Source organism: Melospiza melodia, chromosome 6 (assembly GCF_035770615.1).
Source record: "Melospiza melodia melodia isolate bMelMel2 chromosome 6, bMelMel2.pri, whole genome shotgun sequence".
Classification (NCBI taxonomy): domain Eukaryota; kingdom Metazoa; phylum Chordata; class Aves; order Passeriformes; family Passerellidae; genus Melospiza; species Melospiza melodia.
In genome coordinates, this window is record NC_086199.1 from 6,325,835 (window position 1) to 6,351,726 (window position 25,892).

Here is a 25,892-nt window from a genome sequence, read left to right on the forward strand (position 1 = left end):
ACGGTGGTGCGATCTGTGGCAGGATCCGCGCGGGCGGTGCTCGGACCGGAGCGGGCCGGGTCGAGCCGAGCCGAGCCGAGCCGAGCCGGGCTAGGCTGGGCTAGGCTGGGACTAGCTCCCCCAGCGGGCGCTGTGGGGCCGGTGCTGTGGGGCCGATGTAGGGCCGGCCGGGCAGAACCGAGCTGAGCTGAACCGGGCTGGACTGGGCAGGGACGAGCCCCCGCCGGCGGGCGCTGTGGGGCCAACGCTGTGGTGCGGGCGCTGTGGGGCCAGCGCTGTGGGGCTGGCGCTGTGGGGCCGGCGCTATGGGGAGGCTGCTGTGGGGAGGTTGCTGTGGGGCCGGCGTTGTGGGGCCGGCCGTGCCCGGGCCCGCCCCGCACGCAGCGCCGCACGTGAGGCGCCGGCCCCCGCCCAGCTGAGCGCTCAGCTGACCCCGCGCGCAGGGGCCGGGCCGCGCCGCCGCTCCTCACTGGCGCAGCGCGGGCCCCGCGCCGCGCCCGCCGCCGCCGCGCCCGCACCTCCCGCAGCCTGTGCCCCGATGCTCTGAGCCCGCGCGGCCCCAGACCCGGCCAGCGCCGCCATCTCCCCGCGCCCCTTGGCGGCCATCGGAGCCGCGGCCGCCTCGCATCCAGGGAGCCGGCGGGAGGAGGAGAAGCCATCCCGCCGCCATGGACAGCCCCGGCGGCGTCACCGACAAGAAGAGGTACCGATGCCGCGCCGCCCGCCCCCCGCCTCCCCCCCGCTTGCTGCTGCCGGCCCCCGCCGCCCCCTGCTTTGTTACCGCCGCCCCCTCCTCGGCCTCTTCCCCGCTGCCCTCCCCGCGCTCCCCCGGCCCGCGGAGCGCTCCGCTCTTCCATTCCTTCTTCTCCTTCTCGTCCACGTCGCCATTTTGTCGGCGGGGGGAGCGGGCCGGGGCTCGGGGCTGGCGGCGGGGCCGGGGGTGAGGTGCCCGGTGTCGGCCGCGGTGCCGGGGAGCGAGCCGGGGGCTGCTCCGCTCCGGGAAATGAGCGGGCAGGGATTGATCGTGCCCCGTGCCCGGCGCGCTCCGAGCCCGCCGTGCCCCGGCTTTGTGCGGAAAAGGGCCGGTTCTCAGTCTGGAGATACGAAGCTTTAAATAAAAAAATCCCCAAAAGTCGCGTTGGGGAGGTGTAAGAGGAGTGGGGAGCGGGAGCGGATGGACAATGTGAGTTGAGGAGTATGAATAATTCACCGAGGATTGTAAGCGCAAATTAGAGGAAAGAGGGGGGGGAATAAAAGCCTTAAAAGCCTTTGTTAGGCGGTGAAGTTTAAGGAGCCGGGGGGCTCGGGTGAGCCGGTCCCGGCGGTGGGGCTTTGTGGGGGGATTAATTGCCTTCTTCGCCATCTGCAGAAGGCTTGTTTATATGGCTATCGATACCTTTTCTCGGCTTTTAATTCTTCGAGATGGGTTTTGCCTGCCCTTATATGCGAGGGTCATCTGAGCAGGTTAAGCGCTCTAAGTGTTAGAGCGTGTAAGTTGTGTCGGGAAGGAGCCTGGCCGGGTTGTAAAATGGATGGTGAGCTTTGTGCCGAGCGGGAAGCTCCGGGAGCACCGGGAACATCGGGCAGCACCGGCACCGGGAGCGCCCGGACAGCACCGGCTGCCTTGGAGCGCCCTGGGAGCCGCGGCCGGGCTGCGATGGGGGAGCAGCGGCTCCGGGTGCAGGGAAATCCCGACACGGGGGCACCCTGGGGTGGCACTCAGCCTCCAGCTTCTCTGCTCTGCCGGATGGCTCTTGGGAAGCCTGTGAGAAAATGTTGCAACCAACATGATTAATCTGCGCTTTGCTCTGATGCCCTAATTTAGTGGCAGGTCTGGGAAGGGGCTTTGAGACTTGTTTCCTGATACTTATTTTTTTATTGTTGTTTCTTATTGGGATTTTTCCCCCCCTTTTTTATTTTTTCTTTTGCCCTTGAGCATTTGTTATTTTTTACTTACCGTTCTGCCCCACTGGAGGACTTTTATTTTTTTTTTATTGAAATTCCCTTATCCTGGATGTAATCTACTTTCTTCAGAATGCAAGAATGAGTATGCAAAGCTTATCCTTCCTTCCTAAAGGCAGGGCTTAAGAAAGAGAATTTGTTGTTTTCTGTTTCCTGACGACAAAGTTCAAAGTCGGGAATGTTTCTTATAAAGGGATATTCCCCTTACTCCTGTTGTAGGGTTTTAATGGAAAACATAAAGCTGTGTCTGTGGTACATTCGTCCTGGGGGCTGTGGATGTACACTTGAGTGAAGATGGCTAAGCAAAAAAAGGAAGGATGTGAGCTCAGCAGAGAGCTGCATGGAAATATGAAACATTTCTCAAAAAGCTGGGTTGTTTTTGTAGGGTTTAGGTTTGATAGTGTCCATATTCAGAATACCTTGAAGGGAGAAGTCCTTTATGTCCTGTTCTTTATCATCTTTGATGATAAAACTTTGGCTAATTGTATATACAATACACCTCAATTTTGGCATGGGTTAAGATTATTTTATTCCTTGCCTTTCCCTCTGCTTGTATGTGGATAGTGTTTATCTCTTGATAGTTAATGTAAAGGTTGTTGTTTACTTAATTATATGCTGTGAGATTCAGAAAACATGGAATTTGCCCAAGTTTGTCTTAAAGTGAAATTTGGTCATAGCAGTATCTGGAGGTGTGGGTTTTTCTACTGGCCTGTTGAATCCATTTTTTGATGTGGTTCCAAGCTTCTCATATATGCAGAGGGGTCAAGACTCCCTAAGAAATCAAGTATCAGCACCATGATTAGATACTGAATTATTTGGGTTTTAGGCATTCTTCAGTAGTTGTATCACTTTGATGTGCTCCTGGGTTTTCCCCCGGGTGCTGCAAGGACAGCGTTTCAGTGCATGGAGTGGGTGAAACAGAGTTGTTGGGAGCTTTGTGTGCTCATCACTGACTCTCATTTGAGCCACATTTAAGGTTTTGGTGAGAAATGTGAGATTTTTCTCAATATTCTTTGAACAAACTCCAGTGTGCTCATCATTGACTCTCATTTGAGCCACATTTAAGGTTTTGGTGAGAAGTGTGAGATTTTTCTCAATATTCTTTTAGCAAACTCCAGCATGCAGATGGCTGATGCAATGAAAAGCTTTTCCTCGGGTCTGTGCTGTGGCACTTCACTATTAGCAGAGGAATTTTGGTGCCTTTTTCAGTCAATGAACCATTTAGGGTTATGGGTTAGTCCTTACTTGGGTAGTGGCTTGCAGCTGGTAGCTAACCCAGATTCATTTTTCTAGTGTGCTGTCTTTTTAGCATAAAATACATATTTTTAATGCCATAGGTGTGAAATAAAAATGAGTTGTTTCTGGAGCATTCAGTCTGAGTTTTAAGATGGTATAAGCCAGTGAAATTTAATAATAAAATTAATATGAGTGCCTTGCAGAAGAACTTCAGCTTTTCAGTTTCTCAGAGTTGGGCCTTGAAACTTATTTTTTTAGCGTCTGAAGGGGATGATTTGAAAGACCAGGGGTTTTCTGCTGGATTTTTGCCACCAAAGTCCAGCTCCAGAATCTGTTTGAGAAGGCTGTGCCCTGTGCTGGTGGCTCTGAGGGGCAGTGGCTGCCCCTGGTTATTCTCAAACCTGTGTGAGGTCTTTGGGACTGTCTGTGCCACCGCTTTTGTCTGTTAATTTCTCTCAGCGCTGGGGGAACTGAGCCACCCTTGCTGGAGTCGAAAGTGAATACAAAACCCTTTTGTGTAATCCGGGCTGTAAGAAGAGGAGGAATCTTTCAGTAAATCTCCTGGAGAGTCTCCCCACAGGTATGGGGAAGGCTCAGTGGTTTCTGGCTCACAGAACAGTGGTTTTTCTGCTTTCTGGATTTTTCTGGATTGTTTGCCTTGCCATACAACTTACCTGTGTTGTCTGTTCTTTGCACTGCCTCAAACATGAAAAGTTTTGTGAATTCCTTTTACAAAAATGACCAGAAATGTTTTTCCAGTGCCCACTAAAGATGAAGGGGACAGCATAGTGCTACTGCCCGTCCTCATCATCATCAAGGCACTGAAAATCAGGGAAGAATAGCTGTGGAGGATTTGCTTATTGCAGAAATTTTCCATAATTTTGCTCTGCTCGTGCTTTGGTTCCATTTATCAGTGAACGTCTGATAATTTGCCAGTGAGCTGATGGAAGCAGCAGGAGGGTTTTCTGGTTTTTGTTTACAGTCGTGCTTGCTTTGCCCTTTAAAACACAGTGTCTGCAGTCTGGGTCTCTTGGTTGGGGTGCCTGAAATACCAATAACCAGTCCGTGCTTAGCTAAGAGGCTGCTGCAGCTGTGATCGGATGGTCCAGGTTGTCGGGGGTCTGTAACAGGGTGATGTGATAGTAAGAGATTTTTCTTTTAAGCCCTTTCAGGCTTTTCTAGCAATTCAACCTTGTGTTGAAAAGCTTTTCCTTTCCTGGAGGCACATGCTGGACCATTTTTGGAAGGTGTAGGGGGTAACAAACGTAGCTGCACGATCTTATCAGCATCCTAAGTGTGGCACTTAAGTCAACTGTTGGTTTAAAGGCGGAGGTGTGAAGTGGATAATCGATTTTATTCTCTCATTTAATTGCCATCCCCATCTGCTGGTTGGTTTCTCTCTTATCAGAAGTGCCCATCAAGGGTTTACCTGGGTTAGGCTGAGGTGGCACGCCCTCTGTGAGCCTTGAGGAGCTGTGCCACGCTGTCCTGCTGCTGCCACCAGAGGAGACCACGCTGCTGTCACGGGAGCCATGCGTGAATTCCCCTGCAGGTGATTGCTCCCTCCCCTGCACCTTGTGCAAGCAGCCATAGACTTTATTCCTCATTCCTCCCTGTCCTTGGACTATAATGCCTCGAGTTTGTGTGTCTGGCTCCAAAACCCTGATTGCTGATGGTGAAGAGGAATAAAAAAAATTAGTCAATAAATATTAATAACGTTGTCAAATGTCAGTGGCATTGCAGTGTGAGCCCAAAACCCCTAAGATTGTGCGTGTTCCTGTCGGTGTGCTTCCAGCCTGGGAGCCTGGAGGACTCTTGCTGAGCCTGTGTAACACTGGATTGAATTCTTGGATGTGTTCATGTTGCTCAATAGTAATAGACTGGATTTCAACTAGATTTGTGACTTTAAAGGGGACATCAAATGACAGAAGCTGCTGATTTTTAAAAATCCCCCTTTTTTTTTTTTTTTTTTTTTGCACTACCAAAGAGAATTTGGCAGTATTAATTTATTCCTAAAGAGCTTTGGTGATAGGACATGCCAACAAAATAATTTTTACCTGGTTGTAGAGTGTGCATGGCTAAGTAAGGCCAGGAGGGAAGTCCCACATGGTTTAGTGGTGGTGTACAAGAGCATCAAGCTTTTCCTGATGGTGCTTCCAAGGAGATGCAAATACCAATTCAATTACAAGATGTGTTCTTTAAAAACAAGCAGATTCAAAGCAAAAACAAATCTTGCAAGAGCTTTACAAGAAGGCACAGTAGCCCATACCTGTTCCTAGCAAGCTGGTGTCCAGAAGGAAGGAATGTTCCAGATTATTGCACCTTTTATCTTCACACACACAGTTATATGGGCAGGTGTTTACATGCCTCAGAAAAACCACCTAGGTAATGCATGGAAAGAACTTGGACCTTAATCATCTTTTCATGTTATAACAGCCCTTTCCCTTTTGAATTTGAGAAAGTCTGAGCATTTTGAGCCTCTCCTGAGAAATTCCCTCTGTGTTAGAGGGGATGGAAGAGAATGCAGGAGAATCTGAGTTTTCCACTGAGGGCTGCTCTGAAATGGGAGACACAGGGAGGTTTTGTGATGCTGGGGACTACAGGATGAGCCTTTGCACTTTAGTGACTGAAAATTCAAGGAAGGTCCAGATTTCCAAATCACCATTGGACATGAAGCCTGTTGAGGTTTTTCTCTTCTGAGTCTCTGCTATTTAGCTTGGAATAAAAATCTCTACCAAAATTACATTCTGAAATCATTAGGAGCATGGAATGAAGTGAATGCATGCCAGCATATATGTATTTTGTGAATGCAGTTTATGTAGGTGATGAACATGAGGGTTCTTTGATGTGGAGCCACAGCCTGGGTTGAAGCTGTGCCTGTTCATACCAGCCTGGGGGTTGGGTTTGAGAACTCAGAGAAAGTGCATTGATAAAGAGCAGCTTCATCATGTGCATCATCTGTCCTTTCTTCCTGTTGAAGTCTGATAACACTGGGACTAGTACAGAAATGTAGCCCTTTAAAAGCTTGAGATGTTTTAGTAGCAAGAAATTCAAAATGGCTTTGCTGGCACTGGAGAAGAACTGGTGCTTCAGGATGGTCCACTGGTTGTTCCTTAAAGACACCAAAGCTTAAATGTGTGTGTTGGCAGAGATACTGTGCAGCTTCTGTGTAATCTGGTGTCAATGAATGCTCCTTAAGCATTTTGAGAAATGTTACAACAAACCTTTTAACTCACTGCATTAAAATAGAGCCTGAACTTCAAGTGAAAAATTGAGTCTTCTGAATCAGCAGCACTGATTATAATTGCAACAGTGGAAGGTTTTACCAAGCAACTAATTTAATAAACATTTTGACTTGATATGTAATAATCCTGGAAATGTTACCTGGAAAAGATGACCTGTTTTTTTTACCAGAATGAGTTCTTTCATTGTCAATCCTAAACCAAAACTAGACTGATGTCACTTTATGGAAATGTGTGCATTTCAAGAAGCAAAAGGATTTGAGGCCAAGCCTCCTGTTTTTGCTCACAAATGAGAATAGTAAATGGACTGTTATGATAGAAAGGGAGTTATTAAAGGCTTACCTCCTTATGTTTGCTTCTTGTTCACCTCCTTTGGAAGACATAAAGTAATCCACATCAAATATAAAGGCTGCATCCTCCACTAGCTAAACTAAAGAAAGGAATGGTTTAGCTGGGGATGGGCATTTTGGTGCTCAGTCCTTCAGAAAGGACTTTTTCCTTGCACCCTATTGAGTCTATTGGATGCTGAGCTGACATTGCTGCAGGCTTTTTGTCCTAGCTATTGTTGTAAATGTTTCTCTTGACTGCTTTGTGGTTTGCTCTTTATTCACAGAGAAAAATAAAACTTGATATCTCTTACTTCTGTTATTTTTTCCCCCTGTTCTTAAAAACCTTTGATTACAAAATACCCTGTTAACTGAAAGCAGTTGAGGAACTTGAGGTGAAGGGATGAAACTTGGATGGAAGCAATGAGGGAAAATGTCCAGCCTCCAATCTTGAAAACAAAATGCAGTGAACAAAACAGAAGATAGATTTTAATGCCATGATTTAGACTAAAATTAGTTACTTTATCAAGAGTCTGCATCTGTCTGAAGGTAGACCAGTTCTTAGCTAAAACATTGTTTACTGAAAGCCTGACAGATATCTTGGGGATATGTTTTGCATCATTTTTTGTGAGCTTGATAGAAGCAAAAGCAGAAGGGCTGAAGGGAGGAGAGCACTTAGTGTCCAGTTCTGTCAAGCCTGTGTTCAGATATCTCTTTTGAATAGCTCTGATTTTTCTGTAATAATAAACACAATTTTACTACCATGTACCTTTAATCCTGAAGGGTAAAGCACAACTAATTAAGGAAAAAAATATACTCAAGAAAAAGCCAAATAATGTAGCTGAAAAAAAAAAATCTTTTATGCCACCACTGTATGCCATGTGGTTATTTTAAACCAGTATATTACCATGCAAAGGTGAACTGTGGGTGGGTTACACTGTGTAGTAAGACATGATAGAATCCCTTCACCATGATCTAAATTAGAAATGACAATATTGAAGCTTTTCCCTTCTTACATTTCTGTGTGGGGAGGTAGTTGGGGTTTCAGGTCAATCCAAGGCCAAATGCAGATGATGGATAACCTTGTCAGGGTGGTGCTGTGGTGGGTTCAGGCCATCAGGGCTGTGTGCTGGCTCCTGTGCTGGGGTTTGTCTGTGGGATGGGTGTTTATCTGCATTTGTGGGGGATGGCTTCTCTAGGTGAGCTGAGTGAGTCTCCCCTCGCTGCTTCTCCCACTCTCATTTTGCAAACACTGCTGGCTTTCAGAGCATTTGTGCTGCTGTGGCTAATCCAGGCTGACCTGCCTGCCTGCTCTCCTGATTTATTAGAGTTTTATCACTTAGGGGTTTGTTTTGGTGGTAGTCAGGCTATGGCAAGTGCCTATAACTATCCTCATGTAAAGAAAATGGTTTGAATTGCTGTGTTAGAAAGAAATATACCAAGGAATGACTTTTGTGGTGTTGTTTCTGCTTAGATATGACATTAGTTTCTGTAATTGAACATTCATACTGTATGTAAGGAATTTCTGAGTTCTTTTCCTGAGCTGGATTAGTGGGCTGTGATGTTCATTAATTCATGAAGGGCAAGACTTTCTTCTGTATAATCACATGCTTCTGATTACACACGAGGTTTGGGTGTGGGTTTTTTTTTTTCCTTCACAAGAACTCTCTACACGGACTAGAACATAAGAACTAGTAAATAAGATTGGCCATAAAGCAATAATACTTTAACAGGAAATCACGTCAGAGCAAGGTGGGTCAAAGCAATAACCCCAACCCATAGAGAAGTGGCAGTGAGAGGCTGCAGTAATTCTGTAGGGCTGCAATAGGAGGAAGGAGCACCCCTCCCAAGCAATTTGGAAAAAGTTTGCCTGCTGAGGGATGAGCAGTCTGGGCTGCTGGTCAGGACAGACAAGTGTGTCACTGCAGGGCTGGGAGGGAGAGGGAACGGGGCTCTCGGGGCCGTGTTGGTGTGGGTCTGTCTCAAGGCCTGAGAGATGGTGCTAACACTGCAGCTCTGTCCCTCCCTGTTGAAGCTGATCAGCTCCTGAGGTCCCCTATACCTAAACAACCTAAACAATTTTACTACTCAAAGTTTTAACTTTGAGTGGTAAAAACTATAAACCAGTTTTTAATACGAAGTTGTCAATAGGGCAGTTCCACTGTTTTAGCTTCTCCTTTCCATGGAGGAATAATTTAGCAAGTATCATGGCTAGCAGCTCTGGACAAAACACACATCTTACAAACAGTGAAAAACCCCAAGTGAATGTGTACTCAGCACAGTCAGGAGAGTAAATTTTGTCCTGACACTCTGGCTGTAGGTGAGGGTGGCTGGTGGGACAAGCCCAGGGCTGAGCCATGTGCTCTCCACATGGACACAACTGGTTATTCTGGGTATGGCTGCAAACCAGGAGCTGCCCCTGTGTCCTGTTCAGCTGTGCTGCCAGAAACACCTTGCTTAGGCTGGGCCTGCAAAGGTGACCAAGTTTTATATCAACCTCAGCAATGCATTCAGCCTTAAAATTAAACGTGAGACCACTTGCAGGTCTACTTTGTAAAGTTCTACTTTGTAAAGTTCCAACACCATCCTGATGCCATATACTTTTATGTTGTAATATTTACATCTCTTTTTGGTGTAATGGAGAAAAAAATGAAGCTGTATTATAGTGGATATAGTTTTTGTGACTCCATTTCTAAGCCAGGTGTTTCCTAGAGTAATTTTACAGTCTGAGAGGAGAGATTGTTTCTAACATGGAGATATTATCTTAATCTTTTACTGGCAAATGATGGCAATTAATGGCAGAACTGAAAACTAGTTAAAGCTCAAGAAGATGTTACCAGATTTGAAACACATTAATAATTAGGATTTCTTGTTTTCTACAATGTATATGTCTATGAAACTTTAGGAACAAATGTCACAAATGCAAAGCCACTTGGTTGAAGAAAGCAAATCTAAAGAGAAAAATGTGAGTTGCTATTGGAAGATGTTCATATTTTATAATGTTCTCACACCTGTATCGAGAAAGATGAGCCTGAGTTAATTAATCATGCACAAGTTATTTTACATGGGAACTGAAAACATCTCTAGAGTAAAATGATTAGAGAAATAGTAAGTTTGAATGGGAGAAAAATCTGTGCCCATAGCAAAGTGAAATAAAGGAAACCTCTTGATTTTATTTTTTTTTAATCAAATAATATGTACACAGTATAAAAATTTTCTTATACTGGGTGGTGGTTTTAAAAGCTAGAAGGACACAAAGTTGACTGCTACACATTTTAAGTTTTATCCATTGACCATTTTTTATCTAAGTATCTTCAACCAAAATTTACCAGTTACGGGTGGTATTTTCCAGGGTTGGTGTTTTTTCATTTGGTGGGGTTTTTTTGTGGGTGTTTTGTTTTGTTTTGTTTTTGTCTATTTGCCATTGGTAAATAAGGAGGAACAGGCCAACTTATATGTGGTGATCGATTATTTTTCAGTCAAGGAGATGAAAAATTTGGGCTGCATTTAGAGAATTGGGGGCTCACTTGTAGGAATCTGCTGTGGAGGGGTCTTTGGGCTGGTTTGGGGAATGATGTGTTATTTGGGAGATGCTGTGGCCCACAAGGTTTGTATGACCATGAGGACAGGAGCTGCACACTCAAGCAGAGAGGCCAATTTTAGCATCTGTACCTGGTGGCACGGGGTTGCTGCTGGTGTGCTTTGCTCTCAAGGCTCTTGGGCAAATGTTGCTGTACAATTTTGTTTCTATTCTATGATTTGAGGCAGGGAGTGGGAGTCTGGGTTATATCCTTCAGCTGCAGTGAGTCCTGGTTGTGAAATACCCTTTTGCTCTGGGTCTGTAACTGAAATATCTTCTGGAGCTCAGATTTTGTTCAGCTATTGCATGTAAACATCTCTTATGTATAAGAAGTACTATTGGGTTTGAAGGGGTCAATGAAACAGCTTTCAGTGAGCTCTCATGGATAACATGCTTATGATTCTCTGGTAGAAATACAAAATGGAAATGAATGTCTGGCACTGAAATTGTGCAGGAAAAATCAGACCTGCAAATGCATGCAATTTCCTGTCCAGCACGGGCATTTCTGATATTTTCATTGCATGTATAATCCACTCAGCAGCTGAGGTTTTCTTCAGGCTCTTGAGGTGTTTTTGTTTCCTGCCAGACTGAGAGCAGAAGGCTGCAATACAGCTCTGAAGTTTGGGGTTTGTTTCAAATGGAGAATGTTTAAATTGTTTTAAATTCTCCTTTTCTGCAGAATGATCTTTCTATTGAGGTCATGAACTTCACATGGGGGCAGCTCAAAAAGAACAGATAAGAGAAGTGATATGATTTGTTTAAACTGATTTTGTGGCACTTCACATCTCACTGTTTCAAATCTCCTTCCCTGAGCCCCCTTTCCTTCCCCTCTGGTGAGGAGAATGCTCACTTTGGAAATAGGTTTTCTTTACAGGAATTCAGTGTCATTTAATTGACTACACAGAAAATTGTGAGCAGCTACACATGCTGATGTGTGTTGTTTAATTTACTTTATGCAATTGTAACAAAGCTTTGAGTAATTGCAATAGCAAAGAATTTTTTTTTTTAGTTTGGTGGCATTTCAATGTTGAGGCAACAATGACTTCACTTGGTAATTAAACCTCATTTGTGAAAGACCTTTTCCCTATTAATTTGATCCATTAAAGAAATGCTCTTTGAAGCTGGTAGTTAATCTTCCTATTTAAATGGCTGGGTTTTACTCAGATTGGTTACAGCTTAGGTTTAAATAGCAGCTAAAAATAGCCAACTGTTGTGCTGTACAGTTTAAACATCTATCTATAGTAGCAGCCTTTCTAGAAAGGAATCATGTAGTAAAAGGGAGAGGAGATGCTGCCACTCAGGCAGCACTGAGTGGTTCCAACATCCCCTTTTCCTTGGGTTTTGCCCATCAGCTCCAGCTGGCAGCACTTGAGGATCTTACTCTGGGATTAATTTTTAACAGAAAGCACTATGGGCTGGATTTGGGCAGCATTTCAGTTGGTAATTAATAATTCAATGGCTGGGAGAAGTTTTGACTGTTCCTGCTGAAGGCTGCTGCCAAGGGTGCTAAAACCTGGCCTAAATCTGGAAACTACTCAAAATATGTTCAAGAACATTAGGCTGTCAGAAGGAAAATACAAGGGCTGAAATCCCAACTTGTGAGGTTATTGTGTGTTTTCATCTCTTGAGTGCCCTGTGTGATTCACACAAGCCTTGTGACAAACCTGTGGACTTGCAGTGCTCAGCTTGATTGCCAAAGCAGGGGAGTTTTAACTTAAAAGTGTCTGCAGTTGTAAAGGGAACAGTGACAAAGCTGCAGCAATCTGGGTGGATTCAGCCATTTACTTCCAGTAATTCTCTCTTGAGTTTTTGTTGTAGAATGAATATTTTGCCTGTGAAGGGATCTTGAATGAGTAGCTAACAAAAATCAAAGGTATAAAGGTGAATCTGTCTAAAGCAACAGAATTTCTTGTTCTGCTGTTACAGTTTCAGCTGGGATAGTGTTAATTTTCTTCCTAGCAGTTGGTGCAGGGCTGTTTTGGAGAATAATGCTGACAGCACACAGAGGTTTTAGTTCTTTTTGCTTCCCCTGAGTTAAGGACTCTGTTTCCCTTGCTGTGCCAGTGAGGAGGTGCACAGGAAGGCAGGAGGGGACACAGCCAGGACAGCTGACCTGGGCTGACCAAACAGACATTCCCAAGCACAGAGTGAACTGGGGGAGGTGGCTGGGAGGTGCTGGTCCCTGCTCTGGGACGGGCTGGGCATCAGTCAGAGGGTGGGTGAGCAATTACATCGAGCATCATTTGTCTCTCTTGAGTCTTGTTTCTTTCTTTATTGTATCCCTTGTCACTGCAATTATTATTTTGTTTCAACTTTTAACTGTTTTTAAGTTGACCCGTGGGTTTTACCTTCACTGCAGTTTTCCTCCCCATGCCACAAGGGTGGGACAGGCAGTGAGCAAAGAGGTTTGTGGTGCTCAGTTGTGGGCTGGGGTTAAACCACGACAGTTACCTTGAAATACCTTTGGCAAAATGGAGTTACAGTGAAATCTGTGGTTCAAGAAAGAGGACAAAGAGAATCCAGATGTTTTTTTCCCCCTCCACCCTTGGTTTTCCACCAAGAGAAAAGGTACTTGAGGCCTGTTTTCAGTAATAAATGTTTAATCAGTCAGGTTAAATAGCTAAAATATTTCTGCAGTATTGTTAAAGGTCAGACTTTTCGTAATGGCTGTTTCCAGATATACCTGTATGTCAGGAGCCTCAAGCTTCTCAGACCAAGATATCCATCACTACAACAGGAACACTGTTGTCACAGGGAAATTCAATGTGAAGAAATCTTCAATATGGGGAAATATTGTCAAATATTTTAGGCTGCCATTCTAAGGGACATGGGTTTGTATTCACAGGAATCAATGGGACTATTGTATGTCCAGAGTTTTTTACAACTATAATTCCCACAAGTTAGTTTTCCAAAGGTCTTTATTGCTATTATGTCAAACAATTAATGTTTCTCATTCCACAGAAATAGTTTTTCTCTGCTGGCAGTGGCAGGAGTAGGAGGAGAGGATGGTGGGCATGGCACACAATTTTACCAAGTTGGTAGAAAGGAAGGTAATTGTAAAAGAGATTCTGATAGCTTATTCTGTATTTTTCATGGATTATTAAACTTCCCCCATGTGTCAAGGCATTTGTACTTCCAACATCCAACACAAGGTATTGTCACACCTGTGTTTCTGCACAAACTAAGCAAGGTTTTGGCCCATGTGGGTAGCACAGCAGGTAAAGAACTGAAAATGTGTTTTTTGGGTATGTATTTGGTAACACTGAAGAGAGGAGATACAGATGAGATATTGGGAAACTCTGAGGGTGGTGAGGCCCTGGCACAGGGTGCCCAGAGCAGCTGTGGCTGCTCCATTCCAGTGTTCCAGGCCAGCTTGGATGGGGCTCTGAGCAACCTGGGATGGTGGAAGCTGTCCCTGCTCACAGCAGGAGGGTTGGAACTGGTTGATCTTGAAGGTCACTTCCAAGCCAAACCATTCTCTGATTCTTTGAATCTGGTTCATTAAGTCCCAGGGATCATTAGCTCATGAATTGTTTTGCTCTGTAATTTGTGGTGCCTCTCACAAGATGTGTGCTAACTGAAAAGGACTTTTGCACAGATCCACAGACTTAGCAGTGTGAATTTGGCAGTGGTAGTAGATGGCTTTTAAGTCTTGTGAAATCTTAAAAAAAGTAATTCCCAAACTGCAGCTGCCTTTTATATCTCAGGTGAATACAAAATGAAGACAGGGTGCCTTCAGAAGATTTAAATGCATAAAAAGAAAACCTTAATACAATAGTAGTTTAAATACATAAAAGAAAACTTTAATACAATAATAGTGTGTGGTTTTGTATTGTTAATTTAAAAATAAAAGCACATTTATTTCCTCAGGGATCACAGCACCACTGAGTTCTTTGCATGTGTGAAAAAATTTGGAGCTCCTGTGTGAAAATATTTAGTTCAAAACTCATCTGCCCAAATGCATGAGGCAGAAGTGACCTGGTGTGGGTGTTGAGAAAAGGGGGAATTCTCCCTGTTACTCACAGTCTTAACTGTTTCAGTGCTTTCCCTTGATGAGCTGCTCTTTACCTCGTGTTCTGGGTGAGGCAGTGGAAGGAGAGTGAGGTGTTGTTTTCCAGGACAGGGGAGACTCTGGAAGGGGCTTTTCTGGAGAAAGCGAATCATGGAAACATCACAGAATGGTTTTGGGGAAGGGACTTTCTGGACTGCTTGGAAAAGCAGCATATCTCATGTTAAATGAGTCCCCTTGCTTGTCTGACCTGTTTGTAAGGATGGTAATAAAGGAAGAACTTGGAGAGTGTACACGATCCATCATGCTGGAGCATTGAGCTGGAAGTTACCTGCTCTGTAATTTGTTGAATGGGCTTGAAGGGTCAGGATTTGGAAGCTGAAAAGGCAGCACTCAAGGTATGGGATAAGCAGGAAGGGTTCTTGTCGGAACCCAGGACATCCCTCTGGCTGTCCTGGATGGCTTGAGGCCCTGCCAGGGGCTCAGAGGCCTTGGCACAGAGCCCAGGACCCCTGTGCCTTTGATTTTGACCCATGGAAAAATTACCAATGTTATATGAGGATTTATAAGCCACAAAAGTTTAAGTAGAATGATAGTTAGTTTGTCACAGGGTGAAGAGTAGAATTTTGGGGTTTTTAGAATGGGGGCTCAGGGTCCCAAGATGGAGGAATTTGTGCCTTGTCCTTCTTTCTCCTTCTTCCTAGCCTCCATCTTCTGGGTGATGGTGGCATTTTGGATTGGTTTAGAGTAGAAGCTCATTGTCTAACATAGGTGATAGTATTGGAAAATAATTGTAAATAAAGTGCATGTAGTTTTTAGTATAAAAAGACAACACCACCCTGAAGGTGGGCAATGTGCCACAGACTGACCTGCTGAACAGACCTCAGCAGGTCAGGGAAAGAATGTTATAGATAGCAGAAAATAAACAACCTTGAAAACCAGAACAGAAAAATTCTGACTCCTTCGGTTGCCGGGCTGGGAGAAGAGACTCTGACACATCCAACATGGTATTGTCACACCTGTGTTTCTGCACAAACTAAGCAAGGTTTTTGCCACTGTGGGTACCACAGCAGGTAAAGGACTGAAAATGTGGGTTTTGGGTATGTATTTGCCAACACTGAAGAGAGGAGATACAGATGAGATATTGGGAAACTCTGAGGGTGGTGAGGCCCTGGCACAGGGTGCCCAGAGCAGCTGTGGCTGCTCCATTCCAGTGTTCCAGGCCAGGCTGGATGGGGCTCTGAGCAACCTGGGATGGTGGAAGCTGTCCCTGCTCACAGCAGGAGGGTTGGAACTGGTTGATCTTGAAGGTCACTTCCAAGCCAAACCATTCTCTGATTCTTTGAATCTGGTTCATTAAGTCCCAGGGATCATTAGCTCATGAATTGTTTTGCTCTGTAATTTGTGGTGCCTCTCACAAGATGTGTGCTAACTGAAAAGGACTTTTGCACAGATCCACAAGTTCTGAGTATGGAAGTGTCTCTTTGAAAAACCGATCTCGTTGGAAGACTGGGTGTTTGAATTTAGTTCTGGCAGGGGGCAGAAGTTGATACAAAGAATTACACTTGCACTTTTTAAACTGAAACTTACTTGCACTTTTAAACTGAATCTCAACCTTATTCAACTTCCAGTTGACTGCTGGGCAACTTAGTTTCAAAGCCACACATCTCCGAGAGCTCAGTTCCCTGTATAACCCCAAGCTTTGTTTCTCTAGGATTAGCTCAGAACGCAGGAAAGAGAAGTCTCGGGACGCGGCGCGGTGCAGGCGGAGCAAGGAGTCGGAGGTGTTCTATGAGCTGGCCCACCAGCTGCCCCTGCCCCACACTGTCAGTGCCCACCTGGACAAGGCCTCCATCATGAGGCTCACCATCAGCTACCTGCGCATGAGGAAGCTGCTGGATGCTGGTAAGGGACACGTGGCACCCTCTGGGAGGGATATTGAGGAGGAGTCTGTTTGTAAGGGCTGTCAGCAGTAAAATAAATGAATGTGTTGTTAGATGTGGTCTTGTTTCGTGAAGGTGGGAGGCTTTACAGGAGAAATCAGCTGTTAGCAATGACACAAGAAAAATTCACTGTTCAATGGATTCCATTTTTTCCCTTTCTATTCTGGTGATCCTGGCTGTCTCATCATAGCTATAGTGCCCTTTTCAGTCTTATCTGACCCTTCTCCAAAGTTAAATTCCTTCATTTAAACTTTTTCCCCTCTAAACTTGTTTGTTCAGCTGTGCTTTCTTGACTGTAGGTACTTGGTTCAAGGTTGACTGAGCTAACTATAGTTGTGTCTCCTTACAATAAACTGCAAGGAGTAGTTTTGTAAATTGTGTTTGTGTGGTGTGCTCCTCTGAAGGTGAAGTCAGCTGAGGATGTGTTGTGTCTGCAGCTCCAAGTGCAGGAATATCTGAGTCAGGGTGTAGCCTGTGGCTGATAGCCTGCCATGGGCAGTGTGCTGGTTATTTGTGCTCATGCATGTCTGCCTCTGCTGTGTGGAGGAGTAACTTCAGTAGCCAGACTTGGAAAACTCTCCCAGAAAGCCCCTGAGAGAAGTTTAGAATGTCTTTTTGAGATGGGTAATAAATTTTTAGCCACATAGACCTTTTCCTTAAGGTGGAAGTTTCATTGGTTAATACATAACAGCACAGAGGGTTACTCACTCTGATTTTCTGTGATTTCTGATACCTTTACTAGAGCTTGAAGAATTGAACTGATCATTTATCTAAATGAGTTATACTGGCTTTGATGGTCCTGCAAGATTGACTCCTTGCAGACTGGTGCCAGAAGTCATTGCTGCTGGTAAGTGAAGAATGGCTGGTGTTTGCTTAAACAAAAATGTGTGGCTGCTTGCAGGTGAGCTGGAGACAGAAGCCAAAATGGAGAAGGAACTGAACTGTTTCTACTTGAAAGCTCTTGATGGCTTTGTCATGGTTCTGTCTGAAGATGGAGACATGATTTACATGTCTGAAAACGTGAACAAGTGTATGGGACTCACTCAGGTGAAATACTGACGTTTCCTAAGACTGTTTCACAAAGCTGTTCCATTTGTGTGTGTGTGAAGTTAAACACCCATGTACCTGTTCATTTTTGCAGTTTGAGTTGACGGGGCACAGTGTATTTGATTTCACTCATCCATGTGACCACGAGGAGCTGAGAGAAATGCTTACACACAGAAATGGTGAGAAAAAAGAAAAAAAAATCAATTTAATTTACTTATGGATAGTTTCTGTTGGCATTAATAGTTGGATATCTGCCAGGAAGTGGTGTTGAGTTCAAAAGCTAATATATTTTTATTTCTTAAATCTTAAATTGCACCTTGTTGAGAGACACTAACAACAGGAATCACCAAAATGTTTTGGCTATATCCTAATTATAGAAGAAATGAGATTTTTTTAATCTAACAAAATTAATTACTAAAATGGGGGTTTTGAGGGTTGAAAGAATAAGTGCCTAGAGGAATAAAATTAGAGGTAGGTTGAATGAGAATGATTTTAAGCAATTGCTGTAGAGGGACATGGAGAAGCTCAGTTTGTGCATTTGTCTTGGTCTGGGCTTGCTTTTACAGGACAGCTGAGAAGAAATGCTTTCTTCCAGCAAGCTGTGGTGGTATACCCAAGACAAAAAGAATACTGTATTTAAATTTTAGGACACCAAGACACTGATCTGGGAATACTTAAACAGCCCAAAAAAGGGCTTTGGGGTTGATGCTTCTCTGCACCTTTTAATTGGTGCATGAAATTGGTATCTTTTCACAGATTTCTGGCTCTTTTCTCCATCTGAGGGAGCAGAACACCATGTTTACAGTGCTGTGTGCTTTGAAATTTAACAATTACCCATGAATTACAGCTTTTATGTCTTCTAAAGATTTGATAAAGGCTATAAAGACTTGGCAGCCTGCATGTCTCCAAACAAATCTGCTTTACTCAGTAGTTAGAAGCCTAAAATCTGACCTCTGCTTTCTCTTTCATCAAATGAGGTTTATATGGACTCTGAATTCAGATAGTGGTAAATTAATAAACCTGACCTCTGCTTTCTTGTGGCACTGTAAATTTTGTTTAAGTCTTATGTTGCCATCCTATTTAATTCAGTGGAAAGGACCTGATAAGATGCCATAGCATTAAGGGCCTGACTTTGATTTTTGTAAGCATTTTGTAAATTTGTCTGCCCTTAGAATGTTTCTAAGGCTGGATGAGACTCTCCCCTGCCTCCCCTTTTGGAATACAGTAATAAATCTTGGGGGTGGGGGAGCAATTTCCCTAAAACAGTGTAAAAAAACCTGCTTTTGTGGCAAAAGCTTATTCTTAAAAATGTCCTATCACTGAGTTTCATGCAAACCATCTCAAGCATGTCTAAATTGGCCAGCCTGGAATCAGATGTCTGGAAACCATTATTACAAAAGCTGTTTTGCAAATGACGTTGGCAGACAGAAGTCTAAATTACAGTAGTAATAGTACATTTTTATATTTATTGGTATTCCCAGGCTGCCTTCTACTGCAGCTCTTACATCAGTGGAATTATTTTGGTTTTGAATTGAGTATTAAATATTCCCCTTTGGGACTGTACAAGTGCAAGTGAATATAAATGCAATTGGCAGAAACAGAACTGCATTCTCATTTTATGAAGCTGCTTTTTAAACTTTCAAAGCTGGCCATTTTAAAAAATAATGTCTGGTGCTGAATCAGACCTGAAAGTTGCTCCATCTTTTGCAGCTGCTTCTAGAAGCAGAGCCACATGCATCAGGACTTGGTAACAGTAATGTTGTGTGATCTTCAGCTATCAATTTCTAGATTGGTTTAACTCTTAAAACTTACTGAATTAAATAAATTTTTGCTGCTTCTGTGAATTCTGCTTTAGTTTCTCCTCCACTTCCTCCATTATCAAGGTTATTTTAAGGTAGCATAAAATATGCTTGAGCCCTTTAGTCTTTGCCTCTGCTAGAAGCAATAAACAAGTTTGCATAGAGGCTTTAACATTTTTCTAATTAATTTTGACTGCAGTGCAAGCCACCATGAAGAATTTCATAGTTACTATTGTCTGTGGAGGATGAGAGCAAATTATTGTATAAACTTGTACCAGAAGTGAGCTCATGTGTTCTAAACTTCTCCCTCTGCCATGGTTTGGTCCTTGCTCTTCAGCAAGCCTCAGCAAACTGGCTCTTCCACTGCTCCTTCTCCTGGCTGCTGCATTTCCTCCTTGCACACATTGTGAGCTGATGCAGCTCTCCTGATAGCATCAGTTACATTTTCTTTGCCCACAAGAGCATAACTAGTAATTGACTCTGCAAGGTTCTCTTCTGTACAGGCACAAACTTCACTTAAAGCCTGCTGGTAGCAAGCAAAAAATAAGTGCTGCCTATGTTGATTTGTGTTAGGGCTTCTCAACTTTTTCCTCCCAAGAATGTTAATAATGTGCCTAAAACCTTGGTCCCTGTTTGCTCCAAGAGTGTAAATCACCGTGGAAATACTTGGATGCATAGAAACAGCTGAGTTGTTAGTTTTGAATTGAGAAACTTGCAGTCCTGAGGAGCAACGAGCCCAGAAGGTGCTTGGTTTGAGCCTCCTCACAGTGAATTACTGATGCATTTCAGTGGAAAGCACCTCAACAAGGCTTCTTATTCTACATATGTTTTTCTTCTCCTCTGTCACAATTTTAATATATATTAAATGTCCAATTGGTCTCTCTTTCTTCCTGCTCCTTTTTCCTGAAATCTGGGAACGTGGAGTTGGCTATAAATACAATCCTGATCTTAAATTATTGAAACTGGGCTGCATCAAAAGCCTCTCCTGTGAGGACAGACTGAGAGAGGCCTGGGTTGGTTTGCCCTGGAAAAGAAATGGCTCTGGGGACATCTTTGAGTCCCTTCCTGTACCTACAAGGGCTCCAAGAGAGCTGGAAAGGGACTTTGGACAAGGGCCTGGAGTGACAGGACAGGGGGAATGGCTTCCCACTGACAGAGGGAAGGGTTAGGTGCTTTTTGGGCAGGAATTCTTCCCACTGAGGGTGCTGAGGCTTAAGTGCCAGAGCAACTGTGGCTGCTCCATCCCTGGAAGTGCTCCAGGCCAGCTTGGATGGGGCTTGGAGCTGCCTGGGATAGTGGAAGGTGTCCCTGCCCATGGCAGGAGGGGTGGAACAAGATAATCTCTTTAAGGTCACTTCCAACACAAACCATTCTAAAACTCTATGAAACTTCAGGGTTTTTTTTTTTAAATCTACTTGATAGTAAAACTTGCTCTGAAAAATACCATTATTAGAAGTACTATTAGATGTATGAATTTTCTTAGTTTATTTTTTGGATCTTCCCTTAGTCTTAGACTCCTATAACATGTCTGTGGAGGTTTTTTATTGCCTTTGGAAGATGATCCAAGTGTTTTAAGAATTGGTTTGCTTTTGCTTCTGCCAGGTCCTGTGAAAAAGGGCAAAGAGCAGAACACGGAGCGCAGCTTTTTTCTCAGAATGAAGTGTACACTCACTAGCAGGGGAAGAACAGTGAATATAAAGTCTGCTACATGGAAGGTAACTAATGCAAAGAAATATTTGCATAGTTTGGCAGCTTCCTCTTCAGATGTCATAACACTGTATTTCAACATTTTTGCTTCATGTAACGAGCTTGAATTTCACTAAGTACTTTATAATTTAATAATTCTGCTTCATTATGCTGAATTTTAATGCTGACTACATCACAGAGGTAACTGAAACAATGTTTTAAAATTAGTTTTTCAAAACTCTTTTAATGAATTTTCCATTTTAAATTAGAGGTCATTTACTTACAAACATAATTACCAAATATGTTTGCATAAAGCCTTCTCTGGGAAAAAAGCACTTGACATCACTTATGCTGATCCCTGATTTCTTTTGATTTGTCGCTGAAAATGTGATAGTTGAGGTCTCTCTGAAGGACTTCAATGCCATTCTTTTGAAGCTGCTGGCTCTCCCTTTTGTAACAGTTGGAACAAAAAGAGGCCAGCCTGATAACTTTCTGCAGTGAATGCATTTTCTCCTCTGGACAAAGTAACCTTTTACTGTATCCAGTGGATTATGGCTCACAGTTCTCTTTTATGATTTGAATTTGATTTTTCTGGATCAAACAACTTCTTTGCTGCTCTCTGTGAACTATTTCTGCTTCAGAATGGTTAAAAGAAAACCCCACAGCATGCAAAAGTTCCTGTCTATTGAAGAATGTGTTTGATCTGTGTCATCAGCTCTGCAGAATATCTAAAATGGGGGTTTCTACTCGTACCATAACTTTAGGATTTAAATTGTGGATGCCTTTTGCTGAGGCAGCTGCTCATCAGAGGTGCCATTACAGTGACTAGAGAGGTGTTCACAGAAATGCAGCAGTGGCTGCTGTTGCTGAGGAAGGAGTTGGGCTGTGAACCCATCCTAGCAGTGTGGGGTGAGGAGGAGGGGGAGGACACTGCTCTCCTCCAGCCCTCCCTTAAGGGGTGGGATGGGGAAGGACTTGGCTCTGGGTGTGCTGGTGGAAACAGGATTGTGTTTTCTGACAGAGCAAACCTTGTTTCTTTCTAAACCCCAACTCCCCTGCAGGTGCTGCACTGCACTGGCCACATCCGTGTGTACGACACGTGTGGGAACCAGAGCCACTGTGGCTACAAAAAGCCTCCCATGACCTGCCTGGTGTTGATCTGTGAACCTATTCCTCACCCATCAAACATTGAGGTCCCCCTGGACAGTAAAACGTTCCTCAGTCGTCACAGTCTGGATATGAAATTTTCTTATTGTGATGAAAGGTAATGTGTATGATTTATACTGTAAAAAGTCATTCATTTGGAACATTTGCAGGGCTGGTACATGTTGGCTAGTGTTTTTCTCAATAATTTGATTTATCTTGACAATGCAGTCATTGATGGCATGCTTTGGGCTTTTCCTAACTGATCAGGATGCTTTAAAAGCCAGATTTTTAGATCTAAGGAGGATACAGGGTTATCACTTCAGAATAACAGAGGGAAAATGATGTTTTCTGCAGGCAGACAGTGACAGGACCATGGTTGTAAACAGAGGGCATGTTTAGATTAGATATTAGGAAGAAATTCTTGACAAGGAGCTGTGGCTACCCCATCCCTGAAGGTGTTCCAGGCCAGGCTGGATGGAGCTCTGAGCAGCCTGCTCCAGTGAAAGGTGTCCCTGCCCATGGCAAGGGTTTGGAACAAGATGGTCTTGAAGGTGCCTTCCAACCCAAGCCATTCTAGGATTCTATGAATAAATCCTTTGCCTTCACTTAACTGCCTCTTCAAACTGGTCTTTACTATAGTGGCAGTGGTTTAAATTGAAATGAGTGGATTCTTCCAGACACTGATAAAGCAGGATTTTAGGTTTGTCAAAGATGGGGCATTCTGGTGACAGAAAAGAGTATGTGTGTAATACTTGTCAGATGTATTTTATTGCTACTGCTTCCCCCCCTCTCCCTTCCTCAGGGGATCAGTGTCTGCTTTCTTCTATCAAAAAAACCCCAGATGTTCAGCTGTACTTTTAATGCAATACATCTGCTGTTGAAAAATGAGATTTTGTGTTCTGGTGCAAATCAGGGGTGTAGTCAGACATCAGACTGATTTTCCTATCCTCTGGGAACTTAGCTTGATAAATTTGATAAATGCAAATGAAGGAAATAGCTCAAGTTTTTTTGTTTGGGGTTGGTTTGTTTCATTTTTTTGTTTGTTTTTAATTTGGTGTCATTTGTTACTACCTATTCCTTTATAACAAAAGTGAATTTCTAGTTAGTTGTTGCAGTTAGATGCAGGAAGAGGTTGATACATGGTAATTTCTGACCTCTGCAGTAACAACCTTTCTAGGACTGATGGTGTCACATAAAAGGTACTTATTTGGTCACTTTTTGCATCTAGAATGGGGCAAAATAGAAGCACTTCCCTGGTTAGCACTGCCCTCTAGAGACTAAAGAAATCCCACTTGCCTTAAAAGCAGGCCTAGTGCTTGAGTGGGAAGAGTAAATCTGATTCCTATTTCTCTAAGTTACAGGATTAAAGCTGTTGAAGTGTATCTTTATTATTTTGTTAAATTCTCATGTTTGCCTAAGCTGGTCTGTAAGTAGCTGGTCTACCCTGAAGCAAAAAGACAAAAATGTCTAAAAAGAAGGGATTTGTTTAATCCTATCCCCACTACATGATTTATAAATACTCAGCGACAAGTAAAATCCTATGCCTACTGAAATTTCTCTTTTAAAGAAGCATCAAAATAGCAATTTATTTCAAAATGAAAAGTCCCAATAAGCCAAATTTGCTGCTAATATCTGTGGAAGTGATTCTTAAGGTTTTTCTAGATGTGCAAGCATCCAAATGCTCTGGTATTTGTGCTGGCCAGTGTTTGCTTTCACATAGCAATTTTTTCCCTTGTTTTAAAGAATTACAGAGTTGATGGGGTATGAGCCAGAGGAGCTCCTGGGTCGCTCAATCTATGAGTACTATCACGCACTGGATTCTGATCATCTGACCAAAACACACCATGACAGTAAGTGAAAACTCAATTTAAAGCCCTCAAACTACAGGAGATGAGAGACAGCCCTGGGGGAAAGCAGCAGAAGAACAAAGGCTTTCTTTTAGTTGCAGATAGCAATCTGCAATGAATACTGACCTCAAACAGTTCTTGTGGGGTTTTTCTGCCTGTAATTGAAGCTGGTGTTCTTTCTGCTTTTAGTGTTCACAAAAGGGCAGGTGACAACAGGACAGTACAGAATGCTGGCCAAACAAGGTGGCTATGTCTGGGTTGAAACTCAAGCAACTGTTATATACAACACTAAGAATTCTCAGCCACAGTGCATAGTGTGTGTGAACTATGTGTTGAGGTAAGTTGAGTGGACTTCAGTGTTCTTTGTCATCGTTTTTAGTGAAGACCAAGTCAGATTCTGATGGCACACTTCCCTGCTGAGTGTGTTATGATGGTACTGTTCCCTACTAGTGGAATTTTTCTTAGAATACTGCCAGTCCTAGGATTAGAAATTGTATTTGAGAACAAAATGCTTTTTTGGTCTAGTGATGTCAGTAGATGATCTCTGCAGAAAAATGAGTGTAGAACCAGCCTCTTCTGTATGATTGGAAGCATTTGAGCATTTGCATTTTAGACAACTCTCTAATCTTTGTCCCAAGTCTGGAGCAGTTAATTCCACCAACAACTTTGTCATGGAGTCAGAGCAGCAGTAGTGGTGTCATTTTCAATCCCATCTATCTTTTTCTTCCTGAGAACTCCTCTTTTAGTTGAAAGCTTCAGCTCAGGGCAGACTGGTTGACTATTCTTCTGCAAATGTCTAATAATCCTAAATTAGTTTTTCTAAACTACAGTGAATGTCCCAATATAAGTCTAGCAAGATATTGCACATTCATTTAAAGCAAAGAAAAGCTGTTTAGGAAATATCTTTTTTTCCTCTTTAAAAAATCTTTTCCTTTTTCAATGCTTTCAGAAAAGCATGTTTTTGTTTGTTACCTTTTTATGATTGCACCACAATTAGTGCTTGCTTTGTCTGTTACTTTTGAGGAAAGAATGAGTAACAAAATAAATTCTTAAAGCTCTTATCCTGGTAATTTTGTGGGATATGTGTGGTGGGGTGTTTTTTGTTTGTTTTGGTTTGGGGTTTTTGGGTGGGGAGAGTGGGTGGGTTTCAACCTACAAAGCTATTAGTCCAGAACTTATTGCTTTTAGCTGTTCTTTAACAGTCATCTTCTTCTCTGTCTGACAGTGGAATTGTTCAGAAGGACTTAATTTTTTCCCTTGGACAAACTGAGTGTATGCTGAAACCAGTGGAGTCTCCTGACATGAAAATGACCAAAATATTCAGTAAAGATGACCTGGATGATACCAACAGCCTATTTGAAAAACTTAAACAGGAACCAGATGCTTTAACTGTGCTAGCCCCAGCTGCTGGAGACACAATTATCTCTCTAGATTTCAGCAGTAATGGTGGGTGTGTGTTTAAATTGGAGAGCATGTTAATTAGCAAAGTTACTTTTTATAATAGATTTCATAAAATAACCTCCCAGTACCACTTGCCCAGTGGTATTTCAGCTGCTGTTTCAATTTAATGAGGTCCATAGACACACACAGTACTGTTACTTAGGTTGATGGTTTCTTTTAATTTTTATAGAGTCTGATGAACAACAATGTGATGAAGTTCCTTTGTATAACGATGTAATGCTCCCCTCATCCAGTGAGAAATTGCAGAATATAAATATGGCAATGTCCCCACTACCTGCCTCTGAAACTACAAAGCCACTTCGTAGCAATGCTGATCCTGCACTCAATAGAGAAGTTGTATCAAAGCTGGAGCCAAACACAGAGACACTCGAACTTTCTTTTACCATGCCTCAGGTGCAAGAACAACCAACCAGCCCTTCTGATGCAAGTACCAGCCAAAGTTCACCTGAGGTGAGTGTTGTCATTTGGATATGCTGTCATTAAAATGGATGTGCTGTTGGGCCTTGTGGGGCAGATCTGGTTAAGGATGCAGCCAGGACAGGAATTGGAAATTATTTCTACCTTATGACTTAAGCTCACACCATGATCTGAGGAAACTGATAAATTGT

The 25,892-nt window shown here is 43.2% G+C and overlaps 1 protein-coding gene across 1 annotated transcript in view; it reads left to right on the top strand.

Annotated features, from left to right (window-relative positions):
- Window positions 1–570: 570 nt before the first annotated feature.
- HIF1A (hypoxia inducible factor 1 subunit alpha) overlaps window positions 571–25,892 on the top strand; it is a 35,354-nt gene continuing 10,032 nt past the window's right edge. The window contains exons 1-10 of the mRNA XM_063159757.1: window positions 571–703; window positions 16,070–16,260; window positions 17,200–17,345; window positions 17,440–17,524; window positions 20,747–20,859; window positions 21,892–22,094; window positions 23,720–23,826; window positions 24,013–24,160; window positions 25,049–25,269; window positions 25,454–25,734. Coding sequence (XP_063015827.1) covers window positions 669–703; window positions 16,070–16,260; window positions 17,200–17,345; window positions 17,440–17,524; window positions 20,747–20,859; window positions 21,892–22,094; window positions 23,720–23,826; window positions 24,013–24,160; window positions 25,049–25,269; window positions 25,454–25,734 — 1,530 coding nt within the window. The 5' untranslated portion in view covers window positions 571–668. The remainder of the gene's footprint in view (window positions 704–16,069; window positions 16,261–17,199; window positions 17,346–17,439; window positions 17,525–20,746; window positions 20,860–21,891; window positions 22,095–23,719; window positions 23,827–24,012; window positions 24,161–25,048; window positions 25,270–25,453; window positions 25,735–25,892) is intronic.